Genomic DNA, 18,816 nt, shown 5'->3' on the forward strand with positions numbered 1-18,816 from the left:
GGTATCTTTTCTTTCCACCATTATATTTAAGGTGGGTTTCTGGTACGTAGTGTGTAATAGCGTGTAACGGGATCTTTGTTTTCATCCAAGCTAACAGCCTCTGCATTTTGAAAGAGCTGTTTATAACTGTACTTTTAATGTGACTTTTGGTATGATCACATGTAAATCTATTGTCTTGCTGTTGGGTTTCTCTCTGTCCCATCTTGGTTTCCCTTTTCCCCTTTCTTGCCTTCTGGATTGAGATTTTTTTTTTTAAGTCTTATTTTTTGAGCAGTTTTAGGTGGGGTCTTTGAGGGGTGTTCTGCCTCCATTCCACTCGGCAGCCCTGCAGCCGGACTTGGGACCACGGGCAGTGGCCATATCCAGGGCTCAGCTCGATGTCTTCAATGTCGTTTCACTCTCCTCCCTGGCCTGATGCTGAGTCTTGAGTGCCATTGTTTCACCTATTTTGTCTGGACTTTAGGTGGTTTCAGGAAGGAGAGCAAATCTAGTCCCTGCTCCTCCCACCTTGGTTGAAAGTGAGAAGTCCTCATATGTATGATTTTTAAATAAAAGTCGGTTTCCCTTTTGTACAGGTCATGCACAATGTTCTTTTTTGGTTAAAGCTTCCTGGTTAAAGATCAGTGCCAGGCCTGTTGGCAGGAAGTCAGGTGGCCTGAATCTTAGGGTGCTCTTGGAATATCCCGACGCATCTGCTTTAGCTTGTGGACAAGGACTCAGGGTCACTAGAGGGCAGCGTGTGAGATCAGTGTGGCCAGAATGGCGGTGGGCCAGCCCAGGGTCTAACAGCTCAGCCAGCAGCAGTCCAGGGGAGAAAGTCCGCACACGGCCCCCAGAGCCCCTCACTGGCACCTGCGGGCGATTTCTCCCTCCCACCTTCAGGCTACTCCACACGGAAAGCTTCGTTGAGCACTCCTTGCAGTGCACAAGACAAAGACAATTAGAAAGAATGAGACCAGCTGCCCCGTGGCATGTGCCCCGCAAGGGCCTGACGTCTGGCACTCTGGGCTACCAAGTTCTGACCTGAAACCCTGGTGCACAGGTGGCAGCCCCTGGAAGCCTACTGGGGCCAGGGTTTGAGCTTCGGCTTGCTTCTGTTCTGGGAAGCATCGTGGTTTGTGTCCCACACCGTATGCTACGCTGATGGCACTTGGAAGTCACCCCATCAGTGTTTCCCGAGGGGAGACGCCACACCAGGCAGGGGCGTAATCTGTTTCCACAGCCCAGCGAGTTCAGGGAGACTTGTGGTCTAGGAGAATCTCAGAGGAGGGCCTGGGGAGCCTCTTATGTTGCCACCCCCCTCCCTCCCCCGCCAGTGGGGGTGGGCTGAGCTTCCACTGCCCATAGCCATCTGGTGGTGAGCAGCAGTCAGGGCCCTTAGTCATGGCCCTGCATTTGTCCACTGTGCTGCCACCGTCTGTCACCCCCAGATCACCTAGGCTGTCCCTGGAAATACCGAACCCGAGAGCCATCGTGGTCTGGAGAGCCCTGCTACGCGGATGGGACCCGGCCTTCGGCTCCGAGTTCACAGCCCTTGATACACATCCTGAGGTTCCATTTCCGTGAAATGAATCCCCAGAGTAGAATGGCCTGGCCGGGGGTGACACGTGAGCAGACTTGTCCCAGCGTCTGGAGCCACAGCTCAGGCTGGCCTGGGTGGTTCCAGCGCTGCTCTGGTGTCTCACTGCAGCGGTGGAAGAAAAGCGTCCCTCCTCGGTTCACTCTGCACTTCCTCCTCGTCAGGATTGGGACACCAGCCCTTGGGGGCTGACTTCATCAAACGGGCATCACAGTTGCTTATTTCCAAGTTAAGTTGTCCTATTCTTAGTTTACAGAAGCTGCATAGTTTATGTAGTAATAAAATCCCATTTTTCTGCCGTACAAATCAGCTTTTCCCAAGACTACCGATTTGCCTCCTGGCTTTTTAGTTCCACAACTTGTCAAATGAATTACCTTTTCTTTGCCGGCTTTGGGGTATCTTGCTGGAAACACCCCCTTTCCAGCCAAGGTACAGCATGTAGCAAGAGTCTCCTACTTCCTCTGTGCAATGTGCCCACCCCTTCCCTTGTCTACATCTGGATTTTCACCTGCCTTGTGTATAGAACGTTTTCTTCCAGAAGAGACCAGCTGTGTCTGCCAAACTTTGAAACTGCACAGCCTTTCACTGACTTGACATCTGTCTTCTGTCGCACACACACATTGAAAGTTCTTCCTGGGTCAGGACATATGTCCTGCTTTTAGAATCAGGCAAAAAGTCTTATAATTTTAACAACAATAGAACAAACAAAAAACCAGCGTCTTTGGAAATGCCTGGCAGCCTGGAGGTTGCGGGGGGGGGGGGGGGCAGGGGGTCTCCCTGGCCCCAACCAGGGGGCCAGAGCAGGGAGAAGACAAATAAGGACCCAGCTGCTTGTAAAATAAAGTTTTCCCTTTTATTTCAAATCAACCCATTCCCAAGTTAGTGCTGCAAGTTGGGATGATGGCCCTAAGCCTCCGGGTGTGGCAGGGGCGGGGGCACTCACGTCCCTTCAAGGATGGGCCTGGTGGCCAGTGATGAGGCCTGGGGGACTGGCTGGCTAGCTGCCCCTCCCTGATAGCCCCAGGGCCCACCCTGCCCCCTCGATGACTCACAGGGGCAAGGGTGTATGGGAGAAGGGGCAGGGCAGGGAGGCAGTCCCGTGTGCCTGTCCCTGGCCAGAGGTGCTGTTAGAGCTGAGAGCACCATCAGGCTGGGTTAGTGGGGTCTCCTCCGGCAGCCAGGGAAGGAACTGCAAGGAGATCAGAAAGTGCCACATGCAGGTGGGCAGGGCCACCCCATTGCCCAGAAGGAGGGCGAGGTGAGCAGGGCTGGCTGGGGGGGAGCCAGGGCGTAGCTCTGGGAGCTCACCGGGGTAGGGGCCCAGTCTCCAGTCTGGCAGGGAAGAGGGGCTCAGATAGATGACTGCCACTGCACGAAGCGCTTGGATTCCTGTGGGGAGATGGGAGGGGGCATGGAGGGGACCTCGCTTCATAGCACAGGCCCCCAGCCTCTGCCCTCAGGCCAGTGAGTCCAGTACCTGAGGGTTGAAAGGGTCGTCATCATCTGTGTCATCATAGTCGTCACTGGGGGACGAGGGGAGTGGCAGAGAAGCAGGATGGGGGATCCATCAGGAGGCTCCCCCCCAAGCAGGAGCCCAGGGTTCCGCCCTGCACGGCCTCCCCCAGGACCATGCCCTCCCTCCCCTCCTGACCTGGGCGGGAAGAGAGCCCAGGCACGGGGCAAGCTGCAGAGGGCAGTGGCCAGGGCCCCCGCAGACAGCAGGGAGAAGAGCAGCAGGAAGAGCAGGCCTTCCAGGGCATCCTCACACAGGCCCCGAAGGGCAGCGCCGTAATCCTGGGGTGGGCGGGGGAGGGTGTCAGCAGGCACGCCCCCCCACCCCTGGCTGTGCCTCCGTATAAGCAGGCGGTGCTCCAACCACTGTCATTACTACACCTGCAGACGTAAACCCAAATCTTGGCCCCCTCTCCACCCTACCCCCAGCCACCACGCCACCTCAGCTTCGGTCCAGTGTGGGGCTTCTGACATCGTGAGCCCCACGATTCTCCGTGGTGGGGCGTCCCGCACCGGTAGGATGTTGAGTAGCTTCCCTGGGCCCTGCTCCCTATCTGCCAGGAGCACCCCCACTCTGCCTGTGACCACCACTGCCACATGCCCCCCAGGAGCAACATCTCCGGCTTAGAACACTGCTTGGAAGAACCCCCACCCCCAACTTAGAATTGCACCTTGCACATAACACACTCTAGGGAAATGCTGGCAGCCCCTTTCATCATGTCTGGAATCGAGCTGAGTTGTTTCCTGAATGCTCAGCCATCATTCACCCCACAGAGTAGCCAAGGGCCTGCTCGTGCCAGGTGTGGCTCCCAGTCCCAGGGACACTTGAGTAACCATGCTTCGGAAGGTCATTTCAGGTGACCGTAAACTGAGAGGGGACCAGAAGGCAGGACTGGACCCCAACAGCAGAGACCACCCTTGACAGGAAGAAACCACGGGCTCTAGGCCCTGGAGCGGTTTAAGGGCTGCTGTGGTCCAGTGCAGAGAGGGTGGTGCAAGGGCCTGAGCCTGGGACCAGCCCGGGAGGGGCGGGAGGGGTGGAGCTAGACTTTAATCCGTGAGCTGGGGAGTCACTGGAGGGTTTTAGTGGAGAAAGAATTTGATCGGATTGTGGGAGAGAGGCTCACCCAGCTGCTGGCTGTTGGGAGGACAGATGGGGGGGGGCAAGCAGGGGGACAGGGAAAATGCTCTGTGGCTCCTGGGTGGGAGGTGAGGAGGGTGACCAGGGTAGAAGCAGTGGCAGAGGGAGCCGTGCTCTGAGTCCAGATGGGCTTCAGGCGGCAGAGCTTGCCTGGGGAGTGGGTGTGGGAGGTGGGGACAGACGGCAAAAGGGATGATCCTAGGTTTCCAGCTTGAGCCCCTGGGGGGGGGGTGGTGTGGAAGCTGTGTCTGGTACTGTGCCAGTGAAACCCAAGCCAGGGGCATGGGACCCAAGTCAGAGCAATGGCACATTCTCTTTTTACTGTTTCAGGCACCTAGATCATGTCCTTTCATGCTCCTCCTAGCCCTGCAAGGCAGAGATCTGGGCCCCCTCACATTGCTGCCTTTTGTGGGCAGAAAGTTGAAGCCCAGAGAGGGCAAGCCACTTGCCCAGAGTCACACAACCTGGAAGGGGTAGAGCTGGATTAGAGCCAAATCTGTCAGGCTCCAGAGACACCTTCCCACCACTTTATCCCTGATGTCCCTCAATCCTGGATGTATTATGTGGGAACGCTGAAGCCCAGAGAGGGGAAACGGGCCCAGAGTCACGGGGTGCACAAGTAGAGGGTGAGACTGATCCACTCTCCACCCTCCCTCCCTTCCCTCTGTCCACAGTGAACCTTGGGAAGTGCGATCCAGACCAGGGTCAGCCCGGACGGGAGAGAAATTTGTGGGCCTCAGTTTACCCTTGAACGAAAGAGCAGGGTTGCCTTCTGGAGTCCTGCAGCTCACATACTCAGCAATTCTGAGTGTTGATTCCTTGCCCCTCCCTCACCGCCACTGCCCCCGTGCTGCAGTGCCAATCTGAGACGCTCTGGGGACAGTGGGAGCTGTGGAAGGGGTGCGGATCCCAGCAAGGGCCAGGTCAGGTCGGTGCTGTGGGACAGATGGGTCCCTCTGATGCAGTCGCCAGATCAAAGGCAGGATGCCCAACCACAAAAAATATTTAGTACAAACATGTCCCCACTATGGCGTGGGACCTACCTACAGGAAAGAGAGATTTGTTGTTTGCTAAATCTGGCAGTCCTGTTGGAGAGCCACTGGGAGGACAGACTAGAGGGGGGATGAGGCATGGGTGCTCCCCTGGGGGGAAAGACTAGGCCTGGGGGGCAGCAGGCCCTGGGAATGGGGGTGGGGTGAGGAAGCCAAGGGATGACCCTGGATGACTGCCTGGCAGCGGAGGCTCACAGGCACGTCATGGTGCGGTGCCGTGATGACAGCATTTCCTTCAGAGGGCATGACGAACCGAGGGCTCAGGTGTGTCCCACCTGTGCCGCATCTAGTAAAGCCGGGCGCAGTGAGTCACTCTAACAGACTGTGGCCCCTGGGCCGGAGGTGAGGAGCCCAGGCTGTCGGGCCCCAGAATTCAAGAAGCTGCCAGGGCTCCAGAAGAGAGACAAGTGGGGGAGGGGGGAGGAGGGAGGGGGAGAGGGGCAAGGGGGTGGGTGGCAGCAGGGTGGGGCAGGGAAGGAGCCTATGAGAGAGGGCTGGCGGAGCGAGCGAAGGTGATGTCAGAAGGACAGATGGGGGTGGCGGGGAGGTAGAGAGCAGCTCTACGGCAGGTGAGAGAAGCGCAGGGATGTCTCGGGCTCCCTGGAAGAATTTGGGGGACGGGGCGCACCTTGTGCAGGCCGCGGCAGTGCAGCAGCGCCACCAGCTGGTGGAAGTTTCCTTCCGTCACATTCAGCGTCTCCTCCAAGGACAGCAGAGGCTTCTGCGCGGGAGGGGAGGGTCACCCCACCTGCTCCTCCGGACCACACAGGGCCGGGCTCCGCCCACCTCAGCGGGCTCCGCCCACAGGCCTCGGGCCCCGCCTACAGCCTCCCCACCACTTCCGGTCCGAGTCCGGGTGCTGAGGGAGAGCCCTGCTGCCCACCTGCGCAGAAGGGAACTGGGGGACAGCTTCCCGCTCGAGGCCCTGCAGCTGGGAGTGGATGTTGGCCAGAGCTCGCTGCGACAGAGTCAGCCTCTGCGGGAAGACAGGGGGAGGGCCAGGTAGTGGCCGCCCCCAGCCCACTCTCCTCCCGGAGGACACAGGGCTGCGGGCCCCGGGCGTCCCCGCAGCCTCCCCCAGGACCTGCAGTCCCCGCCCCAGCCCGCCCTCCTCCACCCCGCTCCCTTGCCCGCTCCCCTAACCTGCTGAAAGGGGTTGGAGACCGCCTGGTTGCAGAGGAAGTAATAGCTCAGGATGTCTGAAGTGGGAGGAAAAGAGGAGACACCCATGAGCCTGGGTACCCGCAGCCGCCCGCCCCCCCCCACCCGCCCCGCGAAGCTGGGAAGGGGCAGGGCCCTGCCTTCCCACCCTCAGGACGGGGGGCCTCTCCCCAGCCCAGGGGCCTCCTGTGGTGCCCGCCGCCTGGCCTTCAGGGACAAGCTACCTACACCGTTCCATCACTTCTGCTCCAACCACAGCCCAAAACTGGAGGGTCTCCACACTCCCTGCAAACCCCTGCTTCTGCTGTCCTGCCCTTGACTAAATTGTGCGCATTCCTGGCCAAATCCTCCTGTTCCTGGGGAGGGACTCCCAGCCAGCTTTGTCTCCTGACCGCTCTCCCCGAAGTCCAGCATCTGTATTCCTGTCTCTTTCCCAGGCCAGCAGGAGAGGTGCTGAGAGCTTCTGAGACCAGGCACCCACCCCGCCCGAGGGCCTGAGGAGTCAGGGTCTGCGGGTGTTGATGGGGTCACCTGAACTGAGCCCAGTTTCCTCCTGGGTCAGGTTCAGGATGTAGGTGTCAGGACTGGAGCAGAAGTCACTGAGGCCCTGAGGGAGGCAGGGAGAGGGGGTGCTTGGACCAGACACTGCTCCAATTCCATACTCCCACAGAACGGGGTGTCTGGCTTACCACACCAGCCCCCACCATTCCTGGGGAGCCAAAAGTCCAGGCCCCCAGTCCCCCCATCTCAGACCCAGGGGTCCAGACCCCCAGCCCCTCCTCCCTCAGACCCAGGAATCTGGGCCTCCAGCCCTTCCTCCCTCAGACCCAGGAGTCCAGGCCCCCAGCCCCCTCTTCCCTTAGGACCCAAGTGTCTAAGTCTCCAGCTTCTAGGCCTCAGAACATGTGATCCTGGCTCCAAGTCCTTCCCCTCAGGACCTGCCCTGAGACCCAGGAGCCTGGCCTCCAGCACTCACCACAGCTGTAGCTGCCTCCAGCCCCATGGAGCCCCAACTCAGGACAAGAACCAGGAGACTCATCACTGTCATCCTATAAAGGGGTAAAGGACAGGTTTGCGGTTCTGGGGTTCTTAATTTCCCTGCCTCATCTTTTCCCTTCCTCCACCCCAAATCCCATCACAGCCCCACCCCTCCTTCCCTACCAACCTCTGGAGCCTCGAGGATCAAAATTAAGGGCAGAGAAACTGGAGGGCGGAGGGGAGGACGGGAGTGCAGGTAGTAGACCTGTGATCATTCATAGCAAACTGAACATCTGGTCTCTCCCCAGGAGTGAGGGGGAGGACAGTGAGAAGAGGGCCCTGGGCTGGCAAGCCAGCAGCCCAGATCCCAGCCCAGCTCTGCCCCCGCCTTGCTCTGGGATTCTGGGAGAGCTGCTGCCCACTTCTGGGCTCTGCTTCCTGGCTTTGCATCCGCAGCAGCCCAGCAGTCCCAGCCTGTCTCCCAGCTTGGAGCATGGCCTCGTTGGCTTCCTGAGCCAGCCACACCTTTCCTCCAAGACCTGGCTGCCACCAGGGCTGGAACTTCAGCCTGGTTTTTCTCTGGGGAGGGGTCCAGAGGTGAGGGTCAGCACTAGAGGGTGCTCACCACCTCTCAGCCTCAGGGGGAGCCTGCAGGGCACAGCAGGACTTCTCACCCAGGGGAGTGTGGAGACAGGGGAGCACCAGCAGGACCCCCAGAGGCAGCAAGGATTCAGGGGTTCTTCTACATGGGATGGACTGGCCTGAGCCGGAAACCAGCTCTAGCTCTTCCTGGCTGTGTGGCCCAGGGCAAGTGGCCCAACCTCTCTGAGCCCCTCTCTCCGTGCTAATGGGGCGAAGGGTCAGAGCGAGGGTTCCAAAATAGGGCTGGCCACATGGAACAAGCCGTTAAGTAAGGATGTGGTCTTGAGTTTCCCTGAGCCCCATAAGGGCCATGCAGCCTCAGAGGTGGAAGCCCTCTGCCTGCAGTACCCCTCTGCAAGTCAGGTGCCTGAGGGGTCCGTCCCTCATGGAGCTGTGTGTGCAAGGCCATCGGGGGAAGTCAGAAACCGCCCCATCCTCAGCGCAAACGTTATATCGTTTTCCCTAGGATTATGGAGCTCTTTGCCTCGGGGCCTGTGCTCCCTGCTCTGCCGGCCCGGCCTGCTCTAGGTCTGGTGTCTTGGCAGGTGCTGGCCCAGCCCAGGACCTCCCTGGAAGTTTGTGGGATGAGGGAAGGAGGGCAGTGTCCCTCCTGCCAGAGCTCTGCGGGAGGGAAAGCGGAGGCCACTCGGAGGGCACCTGGACTTACACGATCACCAGCCACTTGCTCTGCTTTGCCAGGCCCAGGAGGGTGAAGAGACAGACCAGCAGCTCCAGGAGCAGCAGGAGAACATAGGCCAGCCACCTGGAGAAGGGACGAGGGCCACTGAGCAGCAGATCTGGCCCTCCGGACCCAGGCTGCCCGACTGGAGCCCGGCAGAGGGGGCGGCCCCCCACACTCATGCTCTTGTCCCCAGGCCACAGCTGGCTCCCTGTGAAGCAGGTGCACTGGGAGGCCAGCCACTGTGGCCCTTCAGAGCTCAGGTGCCGGGGGCCAGGCGCCTCCCCAGCTGGACCACACACAGGCCCTGTCACCAGGCACGAGCCACTGGTGTCCCCCAGTGCCACCTGCCACGGCACCTGCAGAGTGAAGTGAGCAGTTCCTGGGCATGGGCTGAGTGTCCTGTGGCGTGCCCTGAGGCTGGGCACCAGCCTCTCCACTTCCTACCTGTGGGCAACCTTGTTTCGGGGGCTTTACCTTTGTGCCTCGGTTTCCCCACCTGTAACGTTGGGGAGAACAGTAGCGCCCACTCTGAGAGGGAGTTGTGAGGCTAAGGAGCGTGAACTTAGAAGGGTGCCGGGTACACAGACGGCCTGAAACTCCAGCTGGACCCTCAGTCAGGGAGCTTCCAACAGTTAGTGTGTGTTAACGACTGATTCCCTCTGCTCGGAGGGCTGGCATGGCGGAGGCGTTCTGGAAATCGCTGCTTAGGCCGGGTGAGTGCCCCTGGGTGTGCCCCAGCTGGGCCCCGGCTGGGCCCCCACCGGCCGGGTACCCCACAGCTGTGCCCATCTGAGACACCTGAGCAGCTAGTGGACCCTGCTTTCCTGGGGTTGAGCTGGGCTGCGTGGCTCAGGGAGACCTGCAGGCCTTTGCTCCCAGCATCCCCACCCCACACCCCAGCTTCACTCTCCCTTCTTCCATCAGGGGCAGCCCACCCTTCTGCACTAAGCCGCTGTGCATGCCTGGTCTCGGTCTCTGGGAACTCGGCCAGGAAGCTCTCCCTCTGGGGGCCCCAGTAACCTTGCAGGAAACCTTGCACTTTCCCTGAGGGAGGACTCCCAGGGGCAGGCTCTCACACTGGAACTTCCAGCGACCTTTCCTGTTGGAGGTAGGTCTGCCTCAACCCTCTGCTGCCTGGGGCCCCTGGAGGTGGGCTGAGGCCTGGCCCAAGGATGGCCTAGCCAAAGCGCAAAATCTGGACTCCCTGGGACCCAGGCTTGTCTGATGCCCCACGGGGGCGTCCTCGTCACGGACTGCTTCATTCCTGGGGGCCCTCCACCCTAGAGCACAGAAGCCAGGACTCCATCTCTTGCCTCTGTCCCCACACCTGGGCTGGGCCCCCAGACAGAATCAGATAAACAGGAGACCTCATTCCCAGCAGCCAAAGCAATGAGGACTTCATCCTATGGGCTGCTGGCAAGGGCGGCCACCCCAGATAGCCACATAATATGTCCCTCCTTCACACACCACCTCTCCAACGCAGCCTCCCCATGACCCCCCCCCACCCCCCCCCCCCCCCCCCTGCCGGGGCCACAGGCAGACTGCCAGCCTCTGTCCCCAGCCCGTTCTCCTCCCTTGCTTCACTTTTCTCCAAAGCTCTTACCACCCACCCCTCACAGGCGTTCGTTTATTACTGGGCCCCTTACTGGAAGATGAGCTGGAACTGGTGTCTGTTTTGTTCACTGCCCTGTCTTATAAAAACGTACATCTTACACACACCTGTATGGTGCGTGCCAGTCACTGTTGTAAGCACTTAACAGGCACGGACTCCTCTGATCTTCAACAATCCAACCCATCACTCCCACTTTACAGATCGGGACATCAAGGGCTCAGAAAAGGTAACCAGTCCCACAGCCCCAGAGTGGCCACCTGGCTGCAGAGCTCATGTTCCTAACCCCCGGGCACCCCTCTCTCTCACCAGAAGGTGCTAGATAAACATCTGTTGAGGGGATGCACGCGTCAGATGGATGACTGAGGGGAGAGCGACTGAGTGGGCAGATGCAAGGATGTGAGCGGGGCGTGGCTCGGCCCGGGCACTGGGACACTCCGGACAGGCCATCCTTTGCTGGGGGCCATCCTGTGCATGGCAGGATGCGGCTCTGGTCCCCACCGACCAGGTGTGAGTAGCGCCCCCTCGCGAGCTGCGATGGCCAGACAAGTGTCCCCAGACACTGCCCCATGGCCACCTGGATGCAGAGTCACCCGGGGTGAGAACCCCCATCACCCACCTGTACTCCTCCACAAAGGACACATCTTCAGCCACTTGCAGGGGGCTCAAGGGCACTCCCCTCCAGAAGGCCAGCTCCTGGAGCTGCTGGGCCACCGCCTCTGCCTGCCGCCGAGCCCCGCGGGCGGCAGCCACCAGTTCCGTACGCTGAGCCAGCACTTCCTCCAGGGTGGTCAGCTCTGTCCTCACGGCCTCACCCAGCCTTTCCACCGTCTCTGACACCTGCGTGCAGGGGGGAGTCTGGGGTCAGAGGCAGGCATGCCCTGGAGAGGCGGGTGTTGGGGTGGAGTAGTTGTGGCAGGTGTCTGAGATCTGGGGACTAGGACATCTGTGGAAGATGTTCTGTGGCTCCCATCAGGAGCCCTGAGGGTCAGTGGCTTGGGTCCCAGGTAAGACTAAGGCCCCAGAACTGTAATTACACCTGAGCATTTGAGTCTAAAGTTGGCGTCTGTCTGTCTGGGTCTGAGGTCCTAAGTCTGGATTCCATGGTCCAGGGTCTGCCCTGGACACGAAATTTGAAGTCTGAGGGCAGCCTGGGTCTCAGCTCTGGATCTGGAACCCTGGGCCTGGGGATGGGAGCAAGGCCCCTTGTCAGAGTCCTGGGTCTCAGCACTGAGGTCCCTGGGCTTACGTTTAGGGAACAGATCGGGTCTGGGGACCTGGATCTGACCTGAGGGCAGGGATCCAGGGCTGAGACTGAGTGTGAATAGGGGTCTAGAATTGAGCCGCATGTTCCAGATCCAGGTGGAGGGTCTGAGGGTGCCAAGTATAAGGTCCTGGCTGTGGGCAGGGTTGGAGGTGGGGCGTATAGTCTGAGGTCAGAGTCTGGGGTCTAAGTCTCAGGTGTGGGGTCTGGACTCTGAGTTTGGGTCCCATTTCTCTGGGAGGTGGAACGAGTCTGGGTGTGGGTCTGGGGTCTGGCCGGTGCCTGGCCCCTCACCAGGTGGTCTATGGCGCTGAGCGTATGGTTGGCATGCAGCAGTGCCGAGCTGAGCTGGGACACCCCATCACTGGTCTCGCTGTTGCCATAGAAACCGATGCCAATGCCGGCGCTGAGAGGGGGAGGGACGGGAAATCACAACCCGTCCTGGGACCCTGGGGCCGCGTCCCCCCAACCTCCTCACACCCAATCCTCTCCCCCACCCCCACCCCCTTGGTCCAGCCCGTCGTGGGAAAGGAACATCTCCAGCCTGGCCCCCACCGGTTGCCAAGGTAACGGGAAGCCCCCCTCCCCCGTCCTAGGGACGTCATTGTGATGCTAATGGTGGGTGGAGGGGCGGGGGGGGGGGCCCGGATTTAACCCGCACCTTACTGGAGCGGAACCCCGTCACGCCCAGCCCCAGGAGAAGCCCTCCCCCCAGGATTGTCGGCCCATACCCAACCCTCCATCCCTTCCTCAAGCATCCCAAGTCTTCAGCACCGGTCCCTTGAGGATGCCGCTGTCCCCTCCCCGCCTCCTGGGGCTTCCTAGGACCGCTGGTCCCCAGTCATCATCTCCTGGGGGCCCCAGGGTCTGGAGCTCCCCTGGGTCTGGAGCTCCCCGCCTTCCCCCGCCCCCACGACCCAAGCGTCTGGCCAGCTGAGAGCGAAGCAAGGGAATGTGGGCCGATGGGCCAGAAGCCTGCGCCCCCGCCCCTCCGCGGCCGGCACACAGAGCTCCATTGTGGGGTCTGAATGTGGGCCCATCCCCCCCACCCGCAAGAGTGTCCCTCCGCGGAGGGGCCAGGCCCGACCCGGCGGAGGGAGCCGCACGCCCTCACAGTTCCCAGCGCCGGCCAGCCCCCCCCCCATACTTAACCCTGGGCTCCCACGCCCGCCCTGGCGCCCCCGCCCATTGTTCCCGGCGGGACAAAGCTGCTCTTGTTCCCAGGCCGCTGGGGGCCGGCCGTGTCTCTCCCCCACAGGGCCTTTGTCCACCACCCTCGCCAACCCCCAGCCCCAGTCAGGAGAGCCCCAAGAGGAAGCATTTGGGATCTAGGACGCCCTGCTCTCCCCCACCACCACAGACACCCCCAAACACACTGTGCTGCTCCCCGCAGGGAGGCAGTGGGGGTAGGGCCCAGCCCGGCACTCTCCCAGATCCGGGGCGGGTCTCTCTGGGATCCCAGCATCCTGATCTGTGCAATAGAACTCCTGCGCTGCTGGGGGTGGCCTGACAGGGAGGGCTGGGCTTGGAGCCGGGCTCTTGGTAAATGGTGAGCTGGCTGGCGTGTCCTCAAGTGCTCCCTCCTCTCTAACCCCCAGTGCCCACCCGCTGCACAGAACCCCCCAGCCCCCTCCCAGCCTCTGAGAGGGGCTTGCGGGTCTGAATCTCCACTGGCCACTTGGGCGAAGGGACCTTGAAAAATTGCTTTGTCCCTCTCCCCAAGACTTGCCCAGGGTTAGTGCGAAGGAGTTAGACCAGCTCAGGTCTGGACTCCCAGCTCTGCTCTTGGACCGCAAACACTACTTTGCTGTCTGTCTCCTTGACTGGAACATCAGCTCCAGGAGGGCAAGAACCTCGCCTGGCCAGTTCAGTATCTTCCCGCACAGAGTAGATCCGCAAGAAATAGTTGTGGAATGAATGAATGAGCGAGTGAGTTAATGAGCGAGTGAGTTAATGAATGATATCAAGCGTTACTGCTCCCCTAGTAGGACTGTGGTCCAGGCTCTGTACCTTCTCTCATTTAATCCCACCGTAACTAAGAAGAGGAGGTGGGTATTACTATAATGTCCATTTCAGAGACATGGAAACTGAGTCCTGGAGCAACTGACTCCACCACTCCCCTAGCTGCGCATCACTTCAGTGACAAAGCCACCAAATCCTAGCTCTTAACCCCTACCCCCTCCTGCCAGCCTGATTGCCCTTGGGAAGTCCCTCCTCTTCTTGAAACTCAATCTGTCCATCCACGAAATGGGAGCAGCTCTTCCCACGGCAAGGCTGAGGTGGGATTCTAGGGCACTCGCAGGAAGACCAGCCAGGATTGTGGGGAGCCCCGTCCCCACTCCCCACCCACCCTGGGGCCCCATTACCAGCCGACGAGAAGGGCAGCGATGCAGCTCCAGGTGACACAGCCTCCCCCGGGTGGGGGGCTTTTGGCCCCGGGGGGCTCTGGGGGCCGGCAGCAGCAGAAGCGGATGAGGTAGACAGCAATGAAAATGAGGCTCAGGCCCAAGCCCAGGCCTGCCAAGGCTGCCACCAGCAACAGGGCCTGGGGAAGGGGGAGACGTGAGGCCTCAGAGGGGCTCCCTGCTCCCTCCCTGCATGGCGGGAGGTCCTGAATCGGGGACTTCAGGGACTTCAGCAGAGGTGGAAGGCAGCTCTGGCTAGAAAGGGGGGCCAAGCCCAGCCTCTGGTTTCCAGGTCTGTGGGGAAAGATGGGGTCCCCAGTCCCTCCCAGGCTGGCTGCTGGGGCTCGGCAGTTTGGGGCTGGGTCACTGGAGGGAGCTTCCTACTGAGAGGCCCAAAGCTTGGAGTCCAGCTCTGCTCTGGGTGTGACCTTCAGCAGGAGCCTTCCCCTCTCTGAGACTGTGTCCTCATCATCCCAGGCATCCCCTGTGTTCCAGCCAGGCAGCTGGAACAGAGCAGCTCCCAGAAACCTTCTGAGACCTGCGTCCGGAAATAGGTGGGATCGGGGGTGGACGGGGTGCCTGTTCCTGGAGATGGGTGTGAAGTCAGGGGCGGCAGGCTTCCTCTTCCCTCCTCCTTGCCAGTCCTCCCCACTCACTGCTCGCTCACTCCCCTGTGCTGAGCTCCGCACACACACCGCAGTGTGAGTCTGTCACCCAGGAACTCACGGGGAGGGGGGCGTGACAGCCTCCATGACAGAGTGTGTGTGCAAGACTCAGGGATGGAGACTTGGAGACAGGTAGACACAGAGTGGGGGTCGGGGAGAGAAACAGAGGAGGGGAAAAGCAGAGATGCAGGGAAAGGAGACACGGAGACACCAAAAGCTGGGAGGGCAGAGGTGGGTGTGCGGGGTGGGGGACAGGTATGTGGAAAAGCCTTGCAGGACAGCAGGGCAAGACTTTACAGGAGCGGCTGTGAGGTCCTGTCCCCTTCACAGGTGCCCAGAATGGGACTGGGTTTACCTTAAGCCAAACAGCAGGCAGGGACAACATCCAGAACACAGTTACCCCTCCGGACTCACTAATGCTGTTTCCTGTAAACCACAGTGTGTCTCTGCCTTTGTCCTTGCAGTGTGGCTGGAGTGTGTGTGTGTGTGCACATGTGAAGGACACAAGTGTGGTGTGTGTGTGTGAATGACACAACTGTGTGGTATATTTTTTCCTATGGCTATGAAACTGGATGTTTTATCTTTGTATTTATCTGCCATGAGATACTACACCTGTGTGTGTGTGAGGGAGAGAGAGCGAATGAGTGTCCCTGTGGAAACACCTATGTTGACAGGTGTGAGAGTTATCTGTTGGCATTTGTGTGTTTCTGAGCATGATTCTTTGAGTCTGAGTGGTCCTCGGTGGTGTGTGTGTGTGAACATGTGTGTGTTATATATGAGTGAATGTATGTGTATATGCAAATTTGTGTATAAGAATGTGTGTGTGTATACAAGTGAATGTGACATGTGAGTGTGTAGGAGTGTGTATATGTGTGTGAGTGTGTGTGTGAGTGAAGATGAGAATGTGTAAATGTGTGAGTGTAAACAAGTGAGCTTGGGGTGTGTGAATGTGTGAGTGAATGAGAACAGGAATTGTGTGTGTGTTTACTATAGGTGACTGTGAGTGTGGAGTGTGTGTGAGTGTGTGAGGACAGGAATGTGTGTGAATGTGTAAACGTGTCTGTGTGTGTGTGAATGTTCATGTGTACACAGTGAATGTGGGTTGTATGTATGTGTGGGGGGTGTGAATGAGAGCAGGAATTGTGTGAGTGTGAATGTGCAAGTGTTTCAGTGTGTGTGTGTGTGACTGTGTGTGTATACAAGTGAGTGTAGGGTATGTATATGTGACTATGTGTGTGGTGGGACAGGAATGTGTGTGCATGTGTAAACATGTGTCTGTGTGTACACAAGTGAGTGTGGGGTGTGTGTATATGACTATGTGGGGTGTGTGTAAGTGTGTGAGTGAGGGCAAGAATTGTGTGTGAATGTGTAAATGTGTGTCAGTGTGTATACAAGTAAATGTGGGGTGTGTGAGTGTGTGAGTGAGGGCAGGAATTGTGTGTGTGAATGTGTAAACGTGTATGGATATGTGGCTGTGTTTGTGTCTATAAGTGAATGTGGGTTATGTATATGTGACTATGTGGGAGTGTGAGTGTGTGAGAAAGGAGTGTGTGTGCATATGTAAACATGTGTCAGTGTGTATACAAGTAAACGTGGGACATGCGTGTGAGTGTGGGCAGGAATTGTGTGTATGTGTAAACACGTGTATGGATAAGTGACTGTGTGTATACAAGCGAGAATAGGGTATGTATATGTAACGATGTGTGAGTGTGTGGTGTGTGTGTGAGGACAGGGATGTGTGTGCATGTGTACGTGTGTCAGTTAGTACACAAGTGTAAGGCATGTGTATGTGACTATGCGGGGTGTGTGTGAGTGTGTGAGGACAGGAGTGTGTGTGCATGTGTAAACGTGTGTCACCGTGTATACAAGTAAACATGGGGTGTGGGGGGGTGTGTGTAAGGGCAGGAATTGTGTGTGTGTGTGTGTAAACATGTGTATGGATATGTGGCTGTGTATGTGTCTACAAGTGATTGTGTGAGTTTGTCTTCCAGCCCTGTGTCACCCAGTGCCTGACTTTTCCCAGCTGTGACCACAGCGGTGATCTTCCTGGGGGGCAGTGTCCCCTTCTGGGTCATGTGACTCCGTGCCTGTCCCAGTGCTGTCACCCTGCCTTTTGGTTGGGGGGGGGCGGAGTGAGCCTCTCTGAGCGCCTGGGGCAGAGCCTGGGGCCAGCAACCTGCTGTGGCTGTGTGGGCAGGTCTCCGCGTGGGTGACCAGCCCTAGAGGTCGTGACTGTGTACACCACAGGCCCTGAGCAAGGGGATGGCCGTCCCTTTTTGGTGGGAAGAGGGCAGTGTGGAGAAAGCAGGGAGGAGCTGCTGCCGACTGGTACAGCCATGACCCAAATAGCTCAGAATACAGCACACATCCCCCTCTCTGCTTTTCTGGGACCCCCCACGCGTCCTAAGCTCTCCATTCCCCAGCCCTTTATCCCAGGAGCTTCCTAGACCAGATCCAAGGGGCCTGGACCCTATAGGCAGGGCCCAGGACCGATCCAAGGGCTCCACCAGGGCTCCACCAGGGCTCCCAGGCACCCCCGCCCTCGCAGGCACACACTCCCCCACCCTTCCCCGGCTCAGCTAAGCCTTGCTCCTCATTAATCTCAAAGTCAAGGACTTGAATTAAACTGGGTCAGGGGACAGTTCTTTCACCCCTGTTGGAGCTGACCCAAGCTGGGCCCCCCTTCCCCAGGGACCCCTGCTTCTGCAAGGTTCCCACCCCGGCCCCACCCTCTGGACCCATTTCTGTCATCCTCTGGTCCCCAGATGGAACCTCGTTTCCACCGCCCCCCACCCGAGCACCCTGGCCACCCCCCTTCTGTCCTGGGGCTGGGGACTGGCTGCAGCTTCCTCTTCCAGCACCTCTGCCTTGTCTTCCCAGCCCTGGCCCTACATCCTCTGGCCCCTTCCCCATTTCAGGTCTCAACCCTATCCTGAACTGGGGCACCCCAGCCTCTTCCTCTCCACCATTATCAGTTCCTGTCTCTGCTGAGTCCCACCTTAACTGGACACCCCGGATCCTATGAGGGGAGGGGGCATCTTTCAGGACAGGGAGATTGGACCTATCACCCTGACGACCCTAGAGGCTAGCCTCCCAGGCAGCTCTCAGAGACCCTGGACTCCAAGGTCCCATCCCTCCTCTGTGCCTAAGAGGTCCAGACCCCTGGCCCTTCCTTATTTAAGGAGCCGGGGCTCTGGTCTCCCAGCGCCTGTCCCAGGGGAACCTCCAGGTATGGGAACCCCATGCTCCTCTTCCTTTCAGGTACCCCAAAGTCCGGGCTCGGCCCCCACCCCCGGAGAACACAGGAATCTGTCACCTTTCTCCCTCGGGACCCATAAGCTCTGGCTCCCCCCTCTGCTCCCGCCCCCACGACCCCGCACCCGCTCCCACCTGCTGGTATTCTTGCTCTTGGGGCGCGAAACCGCTGGGTACCGGGCGGAGCTGGAAGTCGGCGCGGGGCAGCTGGTGAAGCAGATGCACCCAAGCGGAGGGTCGGTAGCCCGGGGGCGCCCCCATAGCCCCCGGGGAGGGCGCAGCGGGGCCGACGCCGGGGCTGCGGGAGCCTCGGCAGTGGAGCGGGGCGCGGGCGGAGCGGGGTCTGGCGGGGCTCAGGGGAGAGGAGCAGGGGGAGGAAGAGGGTGGGGGGCGGAGATTGGGGGAGGAGGGGGGAGGCGCGGGCCAGACGGGGACGGTGCTGCCTCTGGTGGCTGCCGGGGGGACTGCCAGCGGGCCCCCAGCGCTCCGCCCCTCGGTGACGGCTCCCACCTGCGGCCGGCGCAGGTACCACGCTGTCCAGCGACATCACTGTCCAAATGGGGCCGCTCATACCATGCAATCATCCTAGAACAGCATAAGGTTCCCTTATCTCTAGGAAGAACCTTTACGTCTGTGCAGAGGTCACTAAATATTTGCATAGCACTTTACAAATAACGGTCAGTTACATCAATTTAAAAAAAAAAAAAAAAACCTCACTTCTGTGTGTAAGCGTCCTTTCACCTATAAAGGCTGTCATTTGGGTAAAACCCCCACCTTTTAAAATCTGCATAAGAAGACAGCTTCTATACACAAACCTTCCTATGTGTGCAGACCACTCCAGGTTGTAAGCCTGCATACCGGCGTTAAGGAC

At 59.2% G+C, this 18,816-nt stretch overlaps 1 protein-coding gene across 6 annotated transcripts; it reads right to left on the minus strand.

Annotated features, from left to right (window-relative positions):
- Positions 1-2,410: 2,410 nt before the first annotated feature.
- Positions 2,411-18,507, minus strand: TTYH1 (tweety family member 1). 6 transcript variants are annotated; one of them, XM_059381593.1, is made up of 14 exons: positions 18,081-18,507; positions 13,991-14,165; positions 11,915-12,026; positions 10,976-11,196; positions 8,733-8,828; positions 7,422-7,494; positions 6,977-7,052; positions 6,428-6,483; positions 6,168-6,260; positions 5,913-6,005; positions 3,231-3,373; positions 3,057-3,102; positions 2,888-2,968; positions 2,411-2,768 (listed from the first exon to the last, which is right to left on the minus strand). In XM_059381593.1, the coding sequence occupies exons 1-13, from the start codon at positions 18,490-18,492 to the stop codon at positions 2,930-2,932; spliced, it is 1,635 nt and encodes a 544-aa protein (XP_059237576.1). In that variant the 5' UTR covers positions 18,493-18,507; the 3' UTR covers positions 2,411-2,768; positions 2,888-2,929. The 6 variants fall into 6 exon arrangements, with proteins under 6 accessions (XP_059237576.1, XP_059237580.1, XP_059237575.1 ...); XM_059381597.1 differs by having other exon boundaries at positions 13,987-14,165; positions 18,081-18,291; XM_059381592.1 differs by lacking the exon at positions 3,057-3,102.
- Positions 18,508-18,816: the final 309 nt, after the last annotated feature.

This window comes from Mustela nigripes, chromosome 17 (genome assembly GCF_022355385.1).
Source record: "Mustela nigripes isolate SB6536 chromosome 17, MUSNIG.SB6536, whole genome shotgun sequence".
Classification (NCBI taxonomy): domain Eukaryota; kingdom Metazoa; phylum Chordata; class Mammalia; order Carnivora; family Mustelidae; genus Mustela; species Mustela nigripes.

Bases quoted from the DNA above. Each gene is read 5' to 3' on its own strand.
- TTYH1 (XM_059381592.1), bottom strand. From the start codon at position 18,492: ATGTCGCTGGACAGCGTGGTACCTGCGCCGGCCGCAGGTGGGAGCCGT. The intron at 2,969-3,230 runs GTCAGGAGGGGA...ATCTCCCCACAG, and splicing joins TGGGCTCTCTTCCCGCCCAG to GAATCCAAGCGCTTCGTGCA. The intron at 2,769-2,887 runs GTGAGCTCCCAG...ATCTCCTTGCAG, and splicing joins GAGACTGGGCCCCTACCCCG to TTCCTTCCCTGGCTGCCGGA.